General features: G+C 36.8%; 3 protein-coding genes across 3 annotated transcripts; 1 reads left to right on the plus strand and 2 right to left on the minus strand.

The window, feature by feature from the left end:
- The first annotated feature begins 137 nt into the window (after positions 1-137).
- Positions 138-3,523, plus strand: LOC147288839 (uncharacterized). The gene is made up of 5 exons (XM_086239418.1): positions 138-686; positions 1,644-1,680; positions 1,799-2,035; positions 2,133-2,180; positions 2,853-3,523. Exons 1-5 carry the CDS (start codon positions 385-387, stop codon positions 3,333-3,335), a joined length of 1,107 nt encoding a protein of 368 aa, XP_086095544.1. The 5' UTR covers positions 138-384; the 3' UTR covers positions 3,336-3,523.
- Positions 3,524-3,871: 348 nt separating this feature from the next.
- Positions 3,872-7,118, minus strand: GPDHP (NAD-dependent glycerol-3-phosphate dehydrogenase family protein). The gene is made up of 11 exons (XM_086239417.1): positions 6,792-7,118; positions 6,415-6,491; positions 6,252-6,324; positions 5,914-6,131; positions 5,713-5,820; positions 5,413-5,476; positions 5,299-5,336; positions 5,094-5,214; positions 4,967-5,021; positions 4,836-4,884; positions 3,872-4,446 (listed from the first exon to the last, which is right to left on the minus strand). Exons 1-11 carry the CDS (start codon positions 6,973-6,975, stop codon positions 4,282-4,284), a joined length of 1,152 nt encoding a protein of 383 aa, XP_086095543.1. The 5' UTR covers positions 6,976-7,118; the 3' UTR covers positions 3,872-4,281.
- An 8,723-nt stretch (positions 7,119-15,841) lies between these two features.
- On the minus strand, positions 15,842-18,058 carry LOC147288841 (Ku70-binding family protein). Its single transcript, XM_086241979.1, has 5 exons — positions 17,857-18,058; positions 17,558-17,679; positions 17,105-17,242; positions 16,909-16,992; positions 15,842-16,283 (listed from the first exon to the last, which is right to left on the minus strand). Exons 1-5 carry the CDS (start codon positions 17,963-17,965, stop codon positions 16,149-16,151), a joined length of 588 nt encoding a protein of 195 aa, XP_086098105.1. The 5' UTR covers positions 17,966-18,058; the 3' UTR covers positions 15,842-16,148.
- Between the last annotated feature and the right edge of the window lie 472 nt (positions 18,059-18,530).

Raw genomic sequence — 18,530 nt, forward strand, 5'->3', positions numbered from 1 at the left:
TTTTTTTGCTAACTACACACTCTAGCTATCTAATTCATCTAGATTCTCTATCTCTAGCTCTCTCAATTGCATTACACATGGTGCTATAATATCCATATTCATATAATATAGTATAATAGCCACGACGACAAGAACAAGTTCTCTTCTCTCTCTCTCTCTCTCTCTCTCTCTCTCTCTCTTCTTTGAGGAGTCTCTTTTTCTTTTGCCGTAAAAGAATAAAGTCTAATCTTCTGGAGAAAAGGAAACAGAGAAGGAATGTCGATCTGAGCTCCCCTCTCATACTAAGAACTAATAACTTAATTTAAATTAAATTATTTTTATTATTTTCATTTTCCATTAGAGAGTGCTAGCCTGAGTGGCCAATTCAGTGACAGAGACAGAGTGATGGGTGGGGTGACCTCGTCCATGGCGGCCAAGTTCGCCTTTTTCCCACCGAACCCACCATCATACAAGCTCATCACGGACGACCATACTGGTCTGTTGCTTCTCAGCCCATTCCCTCACCGAGAAAACGTCGAGGTTCTGAAACTGCCTACTCGCCGTGGCACTGAGATAGTCGCCATCTACATTCGACACCCCTTGGCCACTTCCACTCTGCTCTACTCTCATGGCAACGCCGCCGATCTGGGCCAGATGTACGAGCTCTTCATCGAATTGAGCATCCACTTGCGCGTCAATCTCATGGGGTACTCTCTCACTCCAAGCTTACCGCTTTTTCCTACTTTTTTCTGCTTTTCTTTGCCACTTGTGGCGTCTTGCTTTTCCAGATTTCAAGCTTTGTGTTTTTTGTTTTCACCTACCTGTTAGTGTATGCATCTGGGTTTTTCCAAATTTGGAGCTCTCTCTTCGTTTTTCTCACTGCCTTGCTATTTTTGGCATCTGGGTTTATTTATTTTAGTGATTAGCAGTAATTTGCTGGGATTTATGGTAAGTTTGAGTGTTTCTTTGTATTGATTTGCCAGAGGATTTTTTGTAAGTGATGAGCTGGAATTATGGAAGAATAGCTACAAACGGATATTGGAGTAGTTTCTTGATACGCTTAGTATAATCCTTCTACCAGAAAGGCTTGATTTTTAAGCTATAGATGAATGCGATGTAACTAGAGTTTTTATGCTTGTATATATTTTTGAATTTCACCAAATTGAAATTTGTCATGATGTCGAGGTTCAGTCCATTGATCTACCTTTATATGTGATCTATTGAGTGAATTCTCCAGCCTACTGCGTCTGTTTAGACAGTCTACTTTGAGATGATAGTAACTGCCAGTGCCTTTCATACTGTGATTTAGTTTAAATAATGTCCGCCAGGATTGCAAATGGGGGTGTAGCTTTGTGCCTGAAGCTCAGAATAGGTTGTGTTATCTTCATATTGGATGATGCTTTACCATGCTAGTGACTACCACTGGTAAACATCACATGTATAAGTTCCACCTGGTGCCATAGGGTTACGGGGTTAACTTATTTGTTTGGTTGTCTTTGTGAGAAAATTGTGCTATCCATGTTGTTTAGAGAAGATCTCCATTACATAATTTATCATTTATCTGCTATGCATCATTATAATCAAGAATATTCTCAATCTTACAAATCTGATTGATGAAAGAAAATAGGGATAAGATCCTTATACATATCTCTAATGTTGTGCAGGTATGACTATTCAGGGTATGGGCAATCATCTGGAAAGGTGTGTTGGAGATTTGAACAGTTCTTTTTGTATATACAATCTTTGTCTGTATGTCATATGATGCCAGTTGTTTGATCAGCACAATGCATTGTGTAAGGCCCAATTTTCTCTGTTCCAGGCAAGTGAGCAGAATACATATGCAGATATTGAAGCTACATATAAGTGTCTTGAAGAAAGCTACGGTACTAAGCAGGAAGATATCATTCTATATGGCCAATCTGTTGGAAGTGGCCCCACTTTGGATCTTGCTGCTCGGCTGCCTCAGTTGAGAGCTGTTGTCCTGCATAGTCCCATACTATCTGGTTTAAGAGTCATGTATCCTGTGAAGCGTACATACTGGTTTGACATTTATAAGGTAAGAACTCTTTCAGTTTGCTCATCTCATCTTATGCTTGATTGGCGAGTTTATGACTTTGATGTAATTGCATGCTTTATTGTGTTTTTGGGTGCAGAATATTGATAAAATTCCACTGGTCAATTGTCCTGTTCTCATCATTCATGTAAGTACTATACTCCAGATTTTTCTACTTTATAATTGGATATAGGATTGATTTATACCCATATTGGGATTAGATGTATGAGGCATGAAAACCTAGCATAAGAATGACCTTATTTGTTCCTTCTTCTTTTATATGCTTTAGATGTTCCATACACCTTTACTAAGGTTCATCTATTCTATGGATGGCCAATATAGGGCTAAGTATACATATATAGGTTGATACTTATTTACTTTAGGTCTATAGGTTGGCAAGATAAGATGAAAATTTTACTGGTTATTGTGAGAGTAAATTGTAACTTGAACTTGTCAAAGAAAAGTGTGAGACTAGTTTGCCTTACAAGAGGACACAAGTGAGTTTTGTGGAACCCAAGGAGGCCTAACCAGACACTCAGGATTGTTGTTTGTGCTCAGCAATGGTGCTCATATGCATTTGAAAGATCTTGTCTTGTATGATCTCTTGTATCTGACAGAATTTGCATACCTGACAATAAATTGTCAAGAGTATTATTATTGCATTAGAGAATGGAAAACCTGCTGTTCTTAAGATTTTGTTTACTATGCTTCAATTTTCTTAGCTAAATAATGGAATTTTAAAGAAACAGAGTATTGTTGCTGTTGAATGAGGGATGCCTTTGATCCGCACATTTTTTGAGCCATTTATACCTTTTTGTAGGGAACTGCGGATGAAGTAGTTGATTGCTCTCATGGGAAGCAACTCTGGGAACTGTGTAAAGAGAAATATGAACCACTATGGCTTAAAGGAGGCAACCACTGTGATTTAGAGCTCTATCCTGAGTATATCAGGCATCTCAAGAAGTTCATATCAACTGTTGAGAAGTCTCCTTCCCAGAGATACAGCTCTAGGAGAAGCACAGACCAGTTTGAGCAGCCTCGAAAAAGTACTGATTTCTTCGAATTATCGAGGAAGAGCACTGATCGAAGAGAGAAACCGAGGAAGAGCACTGATAGGCCTGAAAAACTGAAAAATCAATTCATTAGTGCTGATAAACTTGAAAAATTAAGAGTGTCTTTTGACCACATGGAAAGGTCTCGGAGGAGCGTGGACTGCCATGAGAAGTCCAGAAAAAGTATTGACCACCAACTGGATAGGGCGCGGAAGAGTGTGGATCGCTTGGATAGAATACGAACTGGGTAATTCTTGTTATAATAAGTTAACCATATTGCAAAATTCAAAGCCTGGGTTTGGTGTTGTGGGGAAATTAATTTGGGTCATCTTCTTCTTCTTCTTCTTCTTCTAATTTATGGTATTCTTGCAGTGTAATTTGGGTTGTGGCAGTTGTATAACAAGTATCGCATGAAATGAGAAGGGGTTTGGTGTTATTATGGGTTTGGTATTGACATAAACTATACCATATTTGAAGTTGAAGGTAGACATTATCAAAGGCTTGACATAAACGTCCCAATGGGTCGATGACAAACAAACTAGACATTATCTTCCATTCTCTTTGGGCCAGGAGGTGATTAGCTGTCGAATATTACCACAACGGTAGCGATATTCCTACTCTGAAAACGTTGTCAATAAACAAAGGCCCTAGCGTTTTATCCCATACGCATTTTAAACAGTGCCCACTAGGCACTAGTGGCGGCCACTACTACACTAGGCTTTCCAAACGTGAATGGGTGAGATTGTGAGAAACTGAGAATAAACAAGTGTGGAAGCGATGATTGATTATAATCCGGTAGAATGCAACTCGGTCCAGGCCCGTTAATAGGTTGGGCTGCTCAACCCAAACCTCACTTTTAAGCCCAGACCCTGATCAGCGGACTAACCTGCTTGGCCCGTTTCTGGAAAAGCATAGATCATCAATATTTACAATCTCTCATTTTCAAATTGCGACACCAGAAATGGTTCATTCTAATTCTTTATTGTATTACTCGTATTCCCTAAACAAGTTTATAACTTAGTGTTGATTACACATTCTGCATGAAACATATGAGTACAATTTGAATCAAAAAACAAGATGTAATACAAACTTTGGGGAAATGTTAATTGCATTTGCTGTCATTGTTGCTTCGTGCTGGCTGCTGTGTGAAGGAACAGTCCAAAGTTTCGCCTGGTCCCCGTTTTCGTATAAAGAACATCACTTAACATAAACTGCCTTAGGTGTGCGCTCACTGTGTTGAACTATGGCTGATGGAGGAAGAGAGCCAATGCAGATCTCATGAACTGTTGCAAAAAGTGGAAAGAACTCTAGCCACCCACGGTGGCTTAAAACTTCATAAACCTCTTTTGCTGTTGACACACCCTTCAGAAAAGAGACCAAAACAAATTGATAAGTAGAGTAATAAACACATAGTTCCAGATCAGAGAAAGAGTTTCTAAATCCTCTATATATTTACTCTTAGTCCTTCTGAACTCTAGATTTGGTGTAGAAGTTTCACTAATGAAATGTAAGTTTTTCTACCGTGTTTACTAAGACTTTATCTGTACAAACTTATTATCCAATTTAATTTATCCAGCTGCAGATATGTTTGTGTACAAATCCTCTAACCTTTCATCCACATACCATATTCAAAAGTTTAAAATAGCTAATACATGTTTCATAACCATTCACTCCAATTGTGCATATCTATAGAATATACAATTCTGAGTAATATAGATGAACTCTTTTTCATGGTAATATTAAATGTAAACCTGTAACTTTTGACCCTGCAGCATTTCTGCTTCGAGATCATCAAACGATCTGCAGACGACAAACAGAAAGGTAATAGTTATATTACTTTTTAGTTTTTACAAGGCTTATGTGCCAAATTGTGAAGCTTTACCTTTTCCCTCCACTCCTTGCAAAAGCTTCTGCAACTTTCCTGTTTCTTCCTCCAACTGCCATACACACTGAGGTTAAGAAAGAAAGATAAAAATATATAGAAGGAAGAAATCCTCATGTTTCCTTACGGCATGTTGTGATGAGATCAGCGACACCACAGCTTTCAAAAAAGGTGCTGTCCTTGACAGATGAAAACAACATTTTTGAAAATGCCTTCATCTCCCTTAGACCAATCCTCATAATTGCAGCCTGGTCATTATACGTATATACTGTCAAAATAAAATAGAAAAAAAAGAACATGGGATACTACATTATAGAAATGTTTGAACTTACCTTTGTGTTATTTCCCATGTCCAAGCCATCCACAAAACCTGTTCCATTAGCGATTAAACCCTCTGTTGCTCACCCAAACTTGAGAAGGGAAATATACATTAGTATACGACAAACCTGCTGCTATGGCCACAACATTTTTCAGGGTCCCACATAGTTCTACTCCTTCCACGTCTTGGACCTATAAATTTCATATGACCCAAAAATATGTGAACAGAGCGTGTCGTCAATATTTATTTGATGTATTAATCACTACATCCATTTTTATGATGTAGGCAAAAGTTTTTGGTCCTTCCATGCTACCAAATTCTTACTAAATTGTATGGACTGTTAAAGTAGTACCCGTCCATGCCAAGATTCATGATAGTAAAAGTACTTTATGGCATTGATTTGTTACAATGTATTTGATGCACTCACAGGTGTGACTATGAAGTAGGGAGTACTAAACAGTTGAACCCATTTCTCTGCAATCTCTCTGTTTTCTCTGTATCCAACTGTGGCTTCACTAAATTTCTCCACAGCAATCTACACAAGCAGTCTCTAATGTCAGAAAAGCCAGATGTGCAATGATCTGGCACATGAGGCTGTAAAAACAGAGTGAAAAGTAGGGCTAATTACCTCATTAGCTATGTTTGCCCCCATTAGAACACAACAATTAATACCCAATTGCTGTGAGATGAGTGTAGAGATCATGCATGGACCCTCCATCTTGACCTCCATTCCTTTAATAAGGGAAATAGCCTCCACATCCCCTTTTATCTTCCCAACAAGTCTCTTGCATATACCCTCCATAAATTGATGTGGGGTAACAAACACCAACATGTTTGCACCATTCACTGCAAAACTTCCCCACTAGAATTACAAAAAAGTTTCTCCAAGTACCCAACAAATTACACAAATTTAGGACATTGAAATTTTGAAAAGTTCAGCAAAGATTTTGCTGAGAAATTGAGTACCTGCATTTTCAAGGTCTGGGTCTGCAACAACATTTTTCCCCAGCTTTATGCCAGGCAGATATTTTACATTTTCCTAGTAAAGGAAATGACAAAAAAGATTACATGGGAAATAAGATATTGGTTCACATGTAAGAGGAATGTATTGAAGGTCATTGCTTTTTACATTGGTTCGGTTGATGGCCTCTGTGAGCTTCTCACCAGTTGGTAACATTTCCTCATATACCCACATTCTCACTTCATCTGAATTTCATCGGAAAAAAAAAAACGATCAAATTGAAATGGGGCTTCAACTTTTCATGAAAAGCTACATTGGTTGCCTAGAATTATAGAAAATTAACAAGAACTAGATTGGAACATCAAAACTTTGCATTCATTGAACACCCAAGGCGACAAAATCCTAAGAGCAAAACATGAAATTCAATTAATTTCACATAGTACACCAAAAGCTTCATTCTTTTGAATGATGGATAAAGCAAAATTGTGAGTGCTAGCATATGGTTGCATGCAAAAGAAAATGGGAAATTAGAAAGCAAAAACTACCATGGAAAGAAGAAAGCCTGTGGGTATTAGAGGCAATGAGCTTAGCAGCCACACTGCCCCAGTTGCCACTACCCACGACGGTGACTTTGGTTTTGTGAGGAGCTTCATGGGTGGGAATGGAGGTGCCGCTGTAATTTTTCTTCTGGACCACAGTTTCTCCATCATGTTGAAGCTCTGGAGCCATTACTGAAGAGAGAGATGGAAGGAGGAGAGAGAAAGAAAGGGAAAATGGGCAATGCGTGGAAGAGAGCAATAAGAGGGTGGGGAGAGAAGGGGAGGAGAGAATATAACGAGGAGGACACTCGTCGGGGCGGAGATGCCATACACGTTTCGTCACAAACAATGTGTATTCCAGTTAAATCTGGCGATCTCCTCTATGATACTATATATGTATGTTTTGTTTTTTCTCTCCATTCCAATCAAATCTAAAAAACGCACCAATATAAGATGTTGATTTTACTCAGATTAATCCTAAAGGCTAAATCCTAATTCACAGTCCTTATTATTTAAAATGTGTGACACTCTTCATTATTTGTAATTATAACCAGTTTCTTGCATCGTCAAGTCCCATCAAACGATAGTACTATTAATTTGTGCTATTTTCTCACATCTTGAAAATGCATATTACAAAAGTTTTTAGGGTGCTTTAATTTGAAATTTAAAATGAGAAATAAATTTAAGAGATAATTAGACATTTAGACTTAGGTCCTTTAAAAAATAATTTTTAGATAGAGAACGGTGGTATTTTAAAATTTATAAGAAAATTTTTTTAATTCATAATAATTTATAAAAAAATCTTTTTAATTTATAATAAAGTTCTTTTAATTAATCAAAAAATTCTTTTAATTCATAATAAAGTTATTCCCCGATTTGAAAGGTATTTCTCTCTATTTGAAGAGTATTTCTCCTTCTAGGGTGTAGAGTGAGCTTTGTAGAGGCTGCATGTTAGGTTTTCGCCCAAAATCATGAAGTTAAAACCTAACATAAAGCCGTCAGTGAAAAAAAATAAAATGACTTAATTAAAAACCCTAAATCACTACCAGTCTTATTCTAAGAAAGACTCATAAAATTGACTAAACTCTAAGGGCCAGTTTGGTATTGCTGTGAGAAAAAACAGCTGTGAAGTAAAACAGCTGTGAAGTAAAACAGCTGTGAAGTAAAACAGCTGTGAAGTAAAATTAGCTGTAAAGTAAAACAGTTGAGTGTTTGGTAAACTATATTTTCAAAAATGATGTGAGTGCAAAAATCGTATCAAAGTGTTTGGTAAATGTTAACATAAAAATGCTGTGACTATGTATAATTACTAAAATAGACATGATGCTGAAAGTGCATTTCACTTATTTTTTTGGTAAAAATAAAATATTTTTTTTACTTGTTTTTGAAATTTTTGACTACAAATTTTTATTAGCATTAATTTTTCTAAGAACAACATTATTAAATAAGTATGCATATTATATTTTTAGGTATATTATAATTTTAATCATATAAATAAAATATTATAATTAATTATCACAATATAAAATATAACTAATAATAGACATATTTTTTAATTTAAAATAAACAAATAAAAATTATAGAAATCAATGAGGGTATTATGGGTAAAATAAAATATTCATTGTTGCTGTGAATCACTGCAGCTTTCAAAAACACCTAGAAACCTGATTTTCTGTTTTTGCTGTGGGGAGTTGAAAAATTGTGGGAAAAAGCAGTTTTTTATTTTTTTACCAAACACCAAAACTGTTGTAGATGATTGAGAATTGTCATCCACAGCAGCTTTTGGGTCATCCACCGCAATCCCAAACGGAGCCTAAGTCTCCCTAAATTTAATACAAATTTCAGTCGGTCTAAAAATGAAAGTAGAAGTTCAAACTGTTCACCGAGCACTCGGCATATGCATATGGGTGCATCTAGAAGCTGCATCTGCAACATAAAACATATATTTACAACCTAAAACATGTCATCTACAACCTAAAAATATGCATATGTAACCTAAAAAATATATCTGCAAGCTAAAAAGATGCATTTACAACCTAAAATGTGCAGATGCATATGCATATTTCTGCATCTACCGAGCGCTCAATAGTACATTTTTCAACTACACATACAGATTGAGATGAATCTTAATTTTTTAATTGACTGAATTTGTAGTTAAAAATCCTTAAAAACAAGACTTGAGAGTAATTAAAGTTTTTAAGCATGAAGAACAACTTTGTGGTCCAGGCTAGTAGCCAAAGTCATACATACTAACTAGTCTATGGTTGGGCGTGACACCAAACCCATTCGCCATTCTGATTGTGGGCTAGCCATCTAGGGTGGGTTGGGGTGGATGGGGCAATGTGGTACGTGGGGATAGGTAATTGCATGGGCCTTAGCATATATCGATGAATGTTTAAAGCATGCTTAATTTAGAGTTTGGAAGATGCTATTTGCTCTAAACCCATTTTTTCAATTATTTATTTTCAATTAATATGGTATTTCTATATTAAATTCTAAAAAAATAAAAAAATATAAAACTAAAAAGGTAAGCCATATCAAATAAATTAATGCCATGTAAATTGAAAAAAAAAAAAAGTTGAAATAATAAGTATTTTCCTTAGAGTTTGGGCCCGATTTGCTCAAGAACACTTTTCACATTCTTTTTCTTTTGGAAAATGCAAAACATAATTGTTTGGTAAAACAAGCACATAGGGCCTATTTGCATTTTCCAGGGAAGGAAATATGAAATTCTCTTTCTTGTGTTTGGTAAGCTTAAGAAAGTAAATTAAAAATTAGAAACAATAAATGTTGTGTTTGATCAGTTTTCCAATTGTACTATAATTTATTATTTATTTTGAAATAATAGCATGATTAGTTTTGTCCAAAAACAAGTAATAAACGATTTCCTAAGATAGAGGAAATCAATTTCATTGCTTCATCAAAGGTAGGTTTCATTTTCCCTCCAATAAGGGTATCAAATTTCTTTGAGATAGAAATTAATTTCCCTTCCCTATACTTACCAAACATCAGAATGAAATTGATTTCTTATTTTTAGACCTCTAAAATTTGAACTAAACAGACCCATTAGGGGTTGAAAAGTACATTTACCATTATAATAATGGCAATATTGTATTCTCTCTCTTCTGTGAACAGAAAGAAAAAACGTAAAAAACAATTTTGATTAAAAACTCCAATATGGGCCTTCCTATGCCTTTTGGAACATGGCAATTAACTACAAGTATTTATGCACCCCAAGTGTGTAATTAACCGGTAATTATTTAATTGATCATCTATTACGAAGCTCTTCAATCTAGAGGAAGAAAAGTATGAAAGTTTACCTTCTTTCGGCCGTTGTCGGTCAAATTGGATTAGTAGACTAGAATATAAAGTAGCCTAGTGAAAGAGACTGCCTCACCACCTCAATGCTTTAGCTTCGTCCATTAATTGAAAATTTGAAATGATGCAATTCAGTCACACCAAAAATAAACCACGTAATAATACTCACTCGATTGTTATTTTTATTTAATTGAAGTGGCCAAGTAGGGACCAATCCACTTAAATTTTATCAGAATTAACAAAAATCAAGATTAAAATTAGTCCTTATTGCATTTGGAATATACTATTAATTTTACAAAACTATATTAGAAAATAGTAAGGGAGTACTGGTAATTAATCCACATTAATTATAATCAAAAGTCTCCTCCTAAATCATGACCTTACTTGGAGTTCTTGATGCATTACTTGATGATGATCTTAATGTGAACAAGGGTTTAAAATGGAAGAAAAACAAATTAAGAAGTAGCTGATGAGCTAGCTAGCTAGCTAATCGATCCACAATTGATCGAGTAAGATATGCTAACTAGGGGTCCAAGTTATTGTTCACAGGTTGACGCTAGCTTAATTGCGAGGTAGCGAGTAATCCTCCTCATCATGATCATCATCGTCATCAGACCATGACGACCATGGAGGCATGGACGTGGACTAGTGCTTAGTTGTCTTCTAATTCTCACATGATCATGCTCTTGCTCATCATCATCATCATCATCATCATCATCATCATCATCATCATTTACGTACAAGTAGTAGTAACGCAAATTAAGGAAACTATACATATATATATATATATAAATTATAGTTTGTAGCTAGCTAGGTACGTACCTGCAGAGAAATCATGTAGTGTAGGTGGAAATGTTTGAAGTAGTTGAGAATTAAGAAACAAGAGGCAGATGATGATGATGATGATGATGATGGTGATGGTAATCATCATCTTAAGCACCGCATATATATATAAATCATCATATGCATCTACCCATTCCAAGGATCGATCTCCATATATAGACACTTCCATAAGTCGAACCCATATATATATATATATATCTATGAATAGCAAACATAAAGGTCACTAGTACTGATTTTGAAGCATATATTTTATATGTAGCTGCATTCATAGGTAGGTGAATCTACATTTGTAATTAGGCCACTAATAGAAAACATCAATTAAGCACAGTTAGCTGCAGATATAGGTGAATCTAGATGTCGCGGAAATAATGGAAGTAAGAATTAATATCATAGATTGATGTGCACAACAATCGATCGGCATGCATATCAGCATATTTAATTGGGTTTCTTTTTGTTCTTTCAATGACTCATCGGAGTAGAGGTACCGATCACTAATAGCTATATTTCATAAAATAATAAAAATATTTAAACTATCTTAATTGATGACATTGTGAATTAACTCTCTCTAGTACGTAGAAAAAACTAGATATCAAAGTGAAAATTTAGTAAACAAATATATATATATATATATATATATACATATATGGTCCAAAGTCTCGTCAAAATTTGAGGTGTACATCATCGACCTCAATTAAATCGACTTGGGTATATTAATTTGTATCTAATTATATATTTAGGACCAACACCCATCTGAAACATCGCACCAAAAACTAAGGGCCCTTGTTTTTGTTTCTAATAATAGTACGTACCTTTTGATGGGTATATATGCAACAAATTGAACCATATATGATCCGTTAACCCCGGCCAGTCAACCAAGACAATATTAAACCCACACCTTTAGAAGAAAACCCAAATTACCAAACCATACCAACCATAAATGGTTTCCTATACCCAAATTCCCTTCACCACCCACTTCCACTTTCTTAATTTGGTTATTGCATGCGCAGTACGTACTCTCTTTCCCATCTATATATTTCTTAATTTTGGAGGAGTGCAAATTAAACACAATCAATCAATCAAATTGAAAACAAAAAGTAGTTTACCAAAGAGATGGCACGTCGTGAAGTGGTTGTCCTTGGTCTCATCTTCTTGGCCATTGCCGGGGTTGCAGCACAGGAAGCACCAAGCAGTTCCCCACCTGCACCTCCATCCGAGGCCCCGGCCTCTTCGCCATCTGGCGCCCCCGCCGCCACCCCAATATCATTGGCCCCCGACGCCGACGCCGACACCGACGCCGCCCCAGCTTCCTCTCCTACTGGTGATGCCACCTCATCCCCATCCCCATCCCCATCCCCTGATAGTGACATCTCATCTCCCCCAGTCCCCGCCCCTGGCCCCGGAGCTGCCGCCCCCACTGAGGGACCCGATGGCGCTGCTGTTGACGATGATTATCCCACCGATGATCTCACCAGACTCATCCAAAGTTAATTCATCAACAGATACATATATAGATCATCTATTAATTAATTAAGCTTATTGCCAGCTTATATTATTAACTACTATATATATAGATTACAGTCCCCATATACCTAATTAATTGATTGATTAATTATTGAAAATAATAATAAGATATTAAAGAATCTCCAGGCTCAATGCTTGCTAGTTGTCCATGTTTTAATAGGAAGAGCAAACAAAAAAGAAGATGAAGATCTCTACGTATTTAGTATTAAACAAACTCAATTCTGATGCATGCATGATTACAGCCATGCTTTTCTCTAATTTCCACGTACTCTTTTTGACATGGCCGGATTCTGTATCGCTCTGTCTTTGTATAATTATTTGCTTTTGATCAAGTTCAACCTTGTATTGCATATTCAAAAATGATCGTGTAACTTTTGTGATCACTTGCAAATTAATGGAAACCAATCATAGCAGCTTTGAATTTGTCGTATATATCGTACGCTTCAAAATTAGTACAAAATATTAGTACTACCTTGACCCAAATGCAACCCGATCGAATTTCTGATAATATCACATCAAAACCAAAATAAAACCCTCTTAAATTTGAACTCACATGGAGATGTTAAAGCCTAGAGGGAGCGCGCTTATGGTTTCAGCAAATTACCAATACGATCAGATTTGGATTAGAGGCTCAACAATTACCAATACGATATGATATTGCATAAATCCATAGTAAATAATAGATATAAGTTAGAAACTCTCCTTTTAAAAAGAAACTAAACATTTTAACTGAAACATCCAAAACAACGAAAATAAATCAAGGAACAACACTGTTTCTCCTAAAGTCAAAGCCTCAAGGGCTGGGTATGATTCTTAGATATGCCCCTCTTCCAGTTGTTTCGGTGACGTTAGATGATTTAGTTGAGGGTGACTTGTCCTAGAGTGATTTATTTAGGCCCATTGGGCTAGTTCTGTTATTTCTTGTTTGTTTATTTGGGCCTCGGTCCCCTCTTAACAATATATCCCAAACTACTTCCTTGCCATCCTTTGTAGCTGCTTTTCAGTAGCAAATTAGCAATAACTGATTTTCATAACAGTTGGTCTACAAAAAAACATTCCTTCAAATGTCAAAAATGGAAATCCCATGTAATTAAAATGAACTACCGCTATAGAAGTCTAACGTTAACTAGAGCATATATTTGACCAAAAGGAAAAATTACAGTATAGCAAATGGAGAACAACTCAAAATGAGCTGATCTTTTTTTCCCCCTCCTTTTTTTGGTTTAGGAGATTATATGCAGCTACATAATAAGTACCAATAAAAACAAAAAAACCAGCCCAGAAAAAACAACTTCATTTATATATAAGCATGTTTTTGCATTACATATTAGTATCATTTATGGCAAAGAAGAAATTTTGCTCATTAATTTACCGTTCTTTTAATTTTTCTTTTTCTCACCTTTTCTAATTTTCTTAAGTTCGATGATTTTTAGTTCAACCGATCCAAAAGTTTGAGAGTCTTGATTTATCAAGGATCTGTAAAAACTTGTGATCTCTAAAATATTTTTCAAATCTTCATCTAACGGTCTAAAAGACTAAAACTACATGTGAGCATGTGTCATATTCATATTCAAATCTTCATCTAACGGCAAATAAATGTAATAGCTAAGGCATCATGTCTTTTTAAAGTGCATGTGTCATATTCATTTGAGGTGCCAACAAAAAGATCAAATCTGGGTATAGAATGAAAATCGAAAGGGGGTCCTTGTTTCTTTCTAATAATATAGAACTACGAACCGCTAAAACCAGCACCAGCTTTAAGTGGAAAAACTCTTTCCCTCCACAAATTGCCTATTCTATCTCCCTCCGACCCAACCCCTTCTACTCTTCCACATTCTTTGCTTGCACACCCACAGTGTTTCCTTTTATCTACAAGTACTGCTATAAACAACAAAAACGAGAAAAAACAAAAAGTATAAAACACAAAACCATAAACAAAAAATAAAATGGCTCATCATCAGGTGGTTGTCCTTGCTCTCATCTTTGTTGCCATTGCTGCTGGGGTTGCAGCTAAGGCACCAAGCAGCAGTCCTGCGCCCACCTCATCAGAAAATGCACCGTCATCATCACCATCCAAGGCTAACTCCCCACGGCATCATCCACCGAGTTCTCCTCAGCCTCCACTCCCTCTGCTTCACCCAAGTCTAATGCACCAGCCTCATCACCTAAGGCGGCTAGCTCCCCGTCATCCTCCAAGTCCTCCTCCTCTCCTTCTGCTAAGGCGACTAGCTCCCCATTATCCTTCAAGTCCTCCTCCTTTCCTTCTGCTAAGGAGACTAGCTCCCCATCATCCTTGAAATCATCCTCCTCTTTTTCTGCTAAGGCGACTAGCTCCCCATCATCCTCCAAGTCCTCCTCTCCTTCTGCTAAGGCAACTAGCTCCCCATCCTTCAAGTCCTCCTCTTTTCCTTCTGCTAAGGAGACTAGCTCCCCATCATCCTTCAAATCATCCTCCTATTTTTCTGCTAAGGCTAGCTCCCCATCATCCTCCAAGTCCTCCTCCTCTCCTTCTGCTAAAGCGACTAGCTCCCCATCCTTCAAGTCCTCCTCCTTTCCTTCTGCTAAGGAGACTAGCTCCCCATCATCCTTCAAATGATCCTCCTCTTTTTCTGCTAAGGCGACTAGCTCCCCATCATCCTCCAAGTCCTCCTCATCTCCTTCTGCTAAGGCGACTGGCTCCCCATTATCCTTCAAGTCCTCCTCCTTTCCTTCTGCTAAGGAGACTAGCTCCCCATCATCCTTGAAATCATCCTCCTCTTTTTCGGCTAAGCCGACTAGCTCCCCATCATCCTCCAAGTCCTCCACTCCTTCTGCTAAGGCGACTAACTCCCCATTATCCTTCAAGTCCTCCTCCTTTCCTTCTGCTAAAGAGACTAGCTCCCCATCATCCTTCAAATCCTCCACCTCTCCTTCTGCTTCACCAGCAAAAGCTCCCTCTGCTTCTAAGAAGGCTTAGGTATCAAAATTCAAAAATAGATATCCATGGCACCACGTGGTGGCCCAAATCCTTTTTGATCTTGAATCGAGTACTTACTATTAACAATACTATGTAAACTGAAGACAGTTAGTATCCCCAATAAAATAGAGGTATCATCAATAACCTCACACATGTAAGAAAACCAAATGTTGAAAACTGCAGTTATCATTTTTGCTAAAACATCTTTGTATTTTACTGCTTGAAAGTTGAAACTCTCTTCTAGATATCATGACCAGGTTACTTGGCCACTTTTCAATTGATTAATTGCAAACTTATTATTTGGTTGATTTTTTTTCTTTATAAAATCATTTGTTTGAAATTGGCTGCCTTTGTTCTTACTTAAATTTTTCAACTGAATACTCCTAAGTACTATCAACACAACAAATTCTTCATCAAATTGAAGACAACCAACAAGAGCAATTCTTATTCTTTTGAACTGTAAACACAAAAAACAACATTAATCATTGGGGTACAATTTGTATGACAATTTGAAACTGTAAGATTCCTCACGCAGTCATCTAAAAGAGAAAAATGAGGAATTTTTTTGAATAATTGAACATTTAACCTAAATACATCTTATGCAACTAAAAAAAATCAGGGAATAACACTGTTTCTCTTAGGGGCCAGAGTCTCCTCCAACACTGAATTTAATAAATTTGGAGCTGCCAGTTGGTTTGGAATCAGCAAGTACCTGTCACTGTATTTCAAGGAGCTCTGTCAAAGGGCTGGGTATCATTGTAACAAACATCCCAAACAGCTTCCATGGCATCCTTTGCAGCTGCTTCTGAGCAGTATGGATTAGCAATGACTGATTTCATAACTCTTCGTCTCACACAATCCTTCAATGTCAAAATGTGAAAAGGTGAACCCAATGAAAATAAACTACTGTAATACAAGTCTCTAGTAAACTATAGCATATAGTTACTTTAGTGATCCAATGAAGAGGAACTCAAAATGATTTGTTTTTTTTTTCCTTTTTTCTGGGAGGGGCAGGGGGGTGGTTGGTCATTGGATCTAAATTGAGCAGCATGATGTCTATTATATAAGGTCACCCTTGTAATGGAGTCTACAACTTTGGTACCAATTACCCAGGCTCAAAACTGGGGCCTCCTGCTGAACCTTACAATCTTTAGGAGGCAGGAAACACTAGCAAATAGCTAGGTAGGTACCTTGAGGGGATTTGAACCCCACCACATGGGAGAAACCATGGGCCTGACCATTCCAACGAAACCCTCGTTGGTGACTTTGTATCTACTATAAAACCAAACGTTGCCATATATACCTTTGGTATGAAAATAAAAACTTGATCGTATATTAAATGGGCTTTTCCCCCTTCTATGCAACTGAAGGTTTTTGGCCTTCATTGAAATTTCCAAATCAAATTGAAGGAAGAGATTATTTCACATTGTATGCAAAGAAAGTGACCAAACGAGTTCATAATTAAATTAGAGCCGGAAAACTCACTTGTTCATGACCCCGTATCTTCATAAAACCCCGCAGCAATTCTCGTTTATAGTGGCAATCACCGCTTAGATGGCCAGCACGAATCTGTTCCAGGAAAACAATAAATAAATAAATATATATAAAGAATTCAACTCAAGGTTCATAGAATTACACACCCAGTACAAGGAAAAAATTCGGTTGCTATATTGATGTGCACCTCGCTACAAGCATGATGAGCACAATTTGCCCAGTCTAAGTTTGCGGCACGACAATCGTCAAAAGCATGAATTAGCTCATGTATCACTACTTGGTTGACCTCATCTTGAATGGTCATGTGATTACCACACACCAGTATCTAGAACATATGCAGACACATGGAACAGTAAAAGAATTAGATGCTATTCTGAACTGTAAAAGAGCACTCTTACACAACAGGAAGCAGAAAAACTAGACCATTAAAAGACCAATCAATTTATAGAAGATAACTAAATGATCAAAATTCTAGTTCTTAGTTCATTCCAAGATTGAAAATTTGAAGTACAATGTTCATTCCAACTGCAGTTGCTTAGTTCCAATTACAATATGAAGTTGCATACATTTTGAAAAATCTAAGTCATTTCAATTCCAGTTAAACAAACAGAGATTAGCAGAAATCGCGATTGTATTGTACCCCTTCGCCGCGGACGTAACCGCCGGCAACCTTCTTGTTGCAATGAACAGCCTTAATGAACTTGTCCCCAACCGCACATCCAGATTTCTCCAAATGCTGCAATAGAAATTTCACCGTCGGAGCTGTTGCAGAAACCGAGCAAGCGAATTCAGTGACAGCGTTTTTGGTTGCAGAGAATTTGGAAGAAAAAAACGGAAATCAAAGAGAAACCCAGAAGCCCTAAAACCCTAAACCCTAATTAAATATATGAAATGAGATCTCAAAAATAAAATAAAAAGTGAAAGAAAGTTGAAGAGTACTTCGGAGGCTCCTCTGTATCATGGCTTGGCATTTCTCTATGGTTTTACCGCCGTTGACGGCGTAGGAGAATGTATTGGATCCGGGTTCCGGGGCGGATTCCTCTGCCATGGCTTATTGCCTTTGTTAATGTCCGCTCTGGCGGAGAGGAGTAGCTGATGGGTCAATTGCCGGTTTGGGTTTTACAATATCCAAATTTGGCGGTTGTCAAAATACGAGATCGTTTGAATGTGATGGGGAGGAAGCCCAAACGCAATTGAGCCCTAATTTTTGGTTATGTTGGGGCAGAAGCCCAAATAAAACTAGATAAATTTATAGTTTGATTCTAGATAGTGAATTAGTGATAGAGCTAATATAGCTATAAATTCACACCTGATATGTTTCTATAAATAGTAATAGTATCAATGCATATAGTTATTGTTCACGCTCTATTTGGGTGGAATAAAAATAAAATAAAAAATTCTATTTTGAATAGATTGCCGAGTGGTTGATGACCCGGTACTCTTAGTCTCCATATCGATTGCTAGAAGCTTTTTGAATCTTCTATTTACCTATTTTCTTTACATTGTGGAAGAATCTTAAAAAAAATAGTCAAATTTTGTAGGTGAAGTAAGGCGTACAAAATTTATCTAATTTTGTAGGTGTTTTCATCAATCACATTATAGAAACAATTTCT

This window comes from Dryas octopetala, chromosome 4 (genome assembly GCF_963921425.1).
Source record: "Dryas octopetala chromosome 4, drDryOcto1.1, whole genome shotgun sequence".
Lineage (NCBI taxonomy): Eukaryota > Viridiplantae > Streptophyta > Magnoliopsida > Rosales > Rosaceae > Dryas > Dryas octopetala.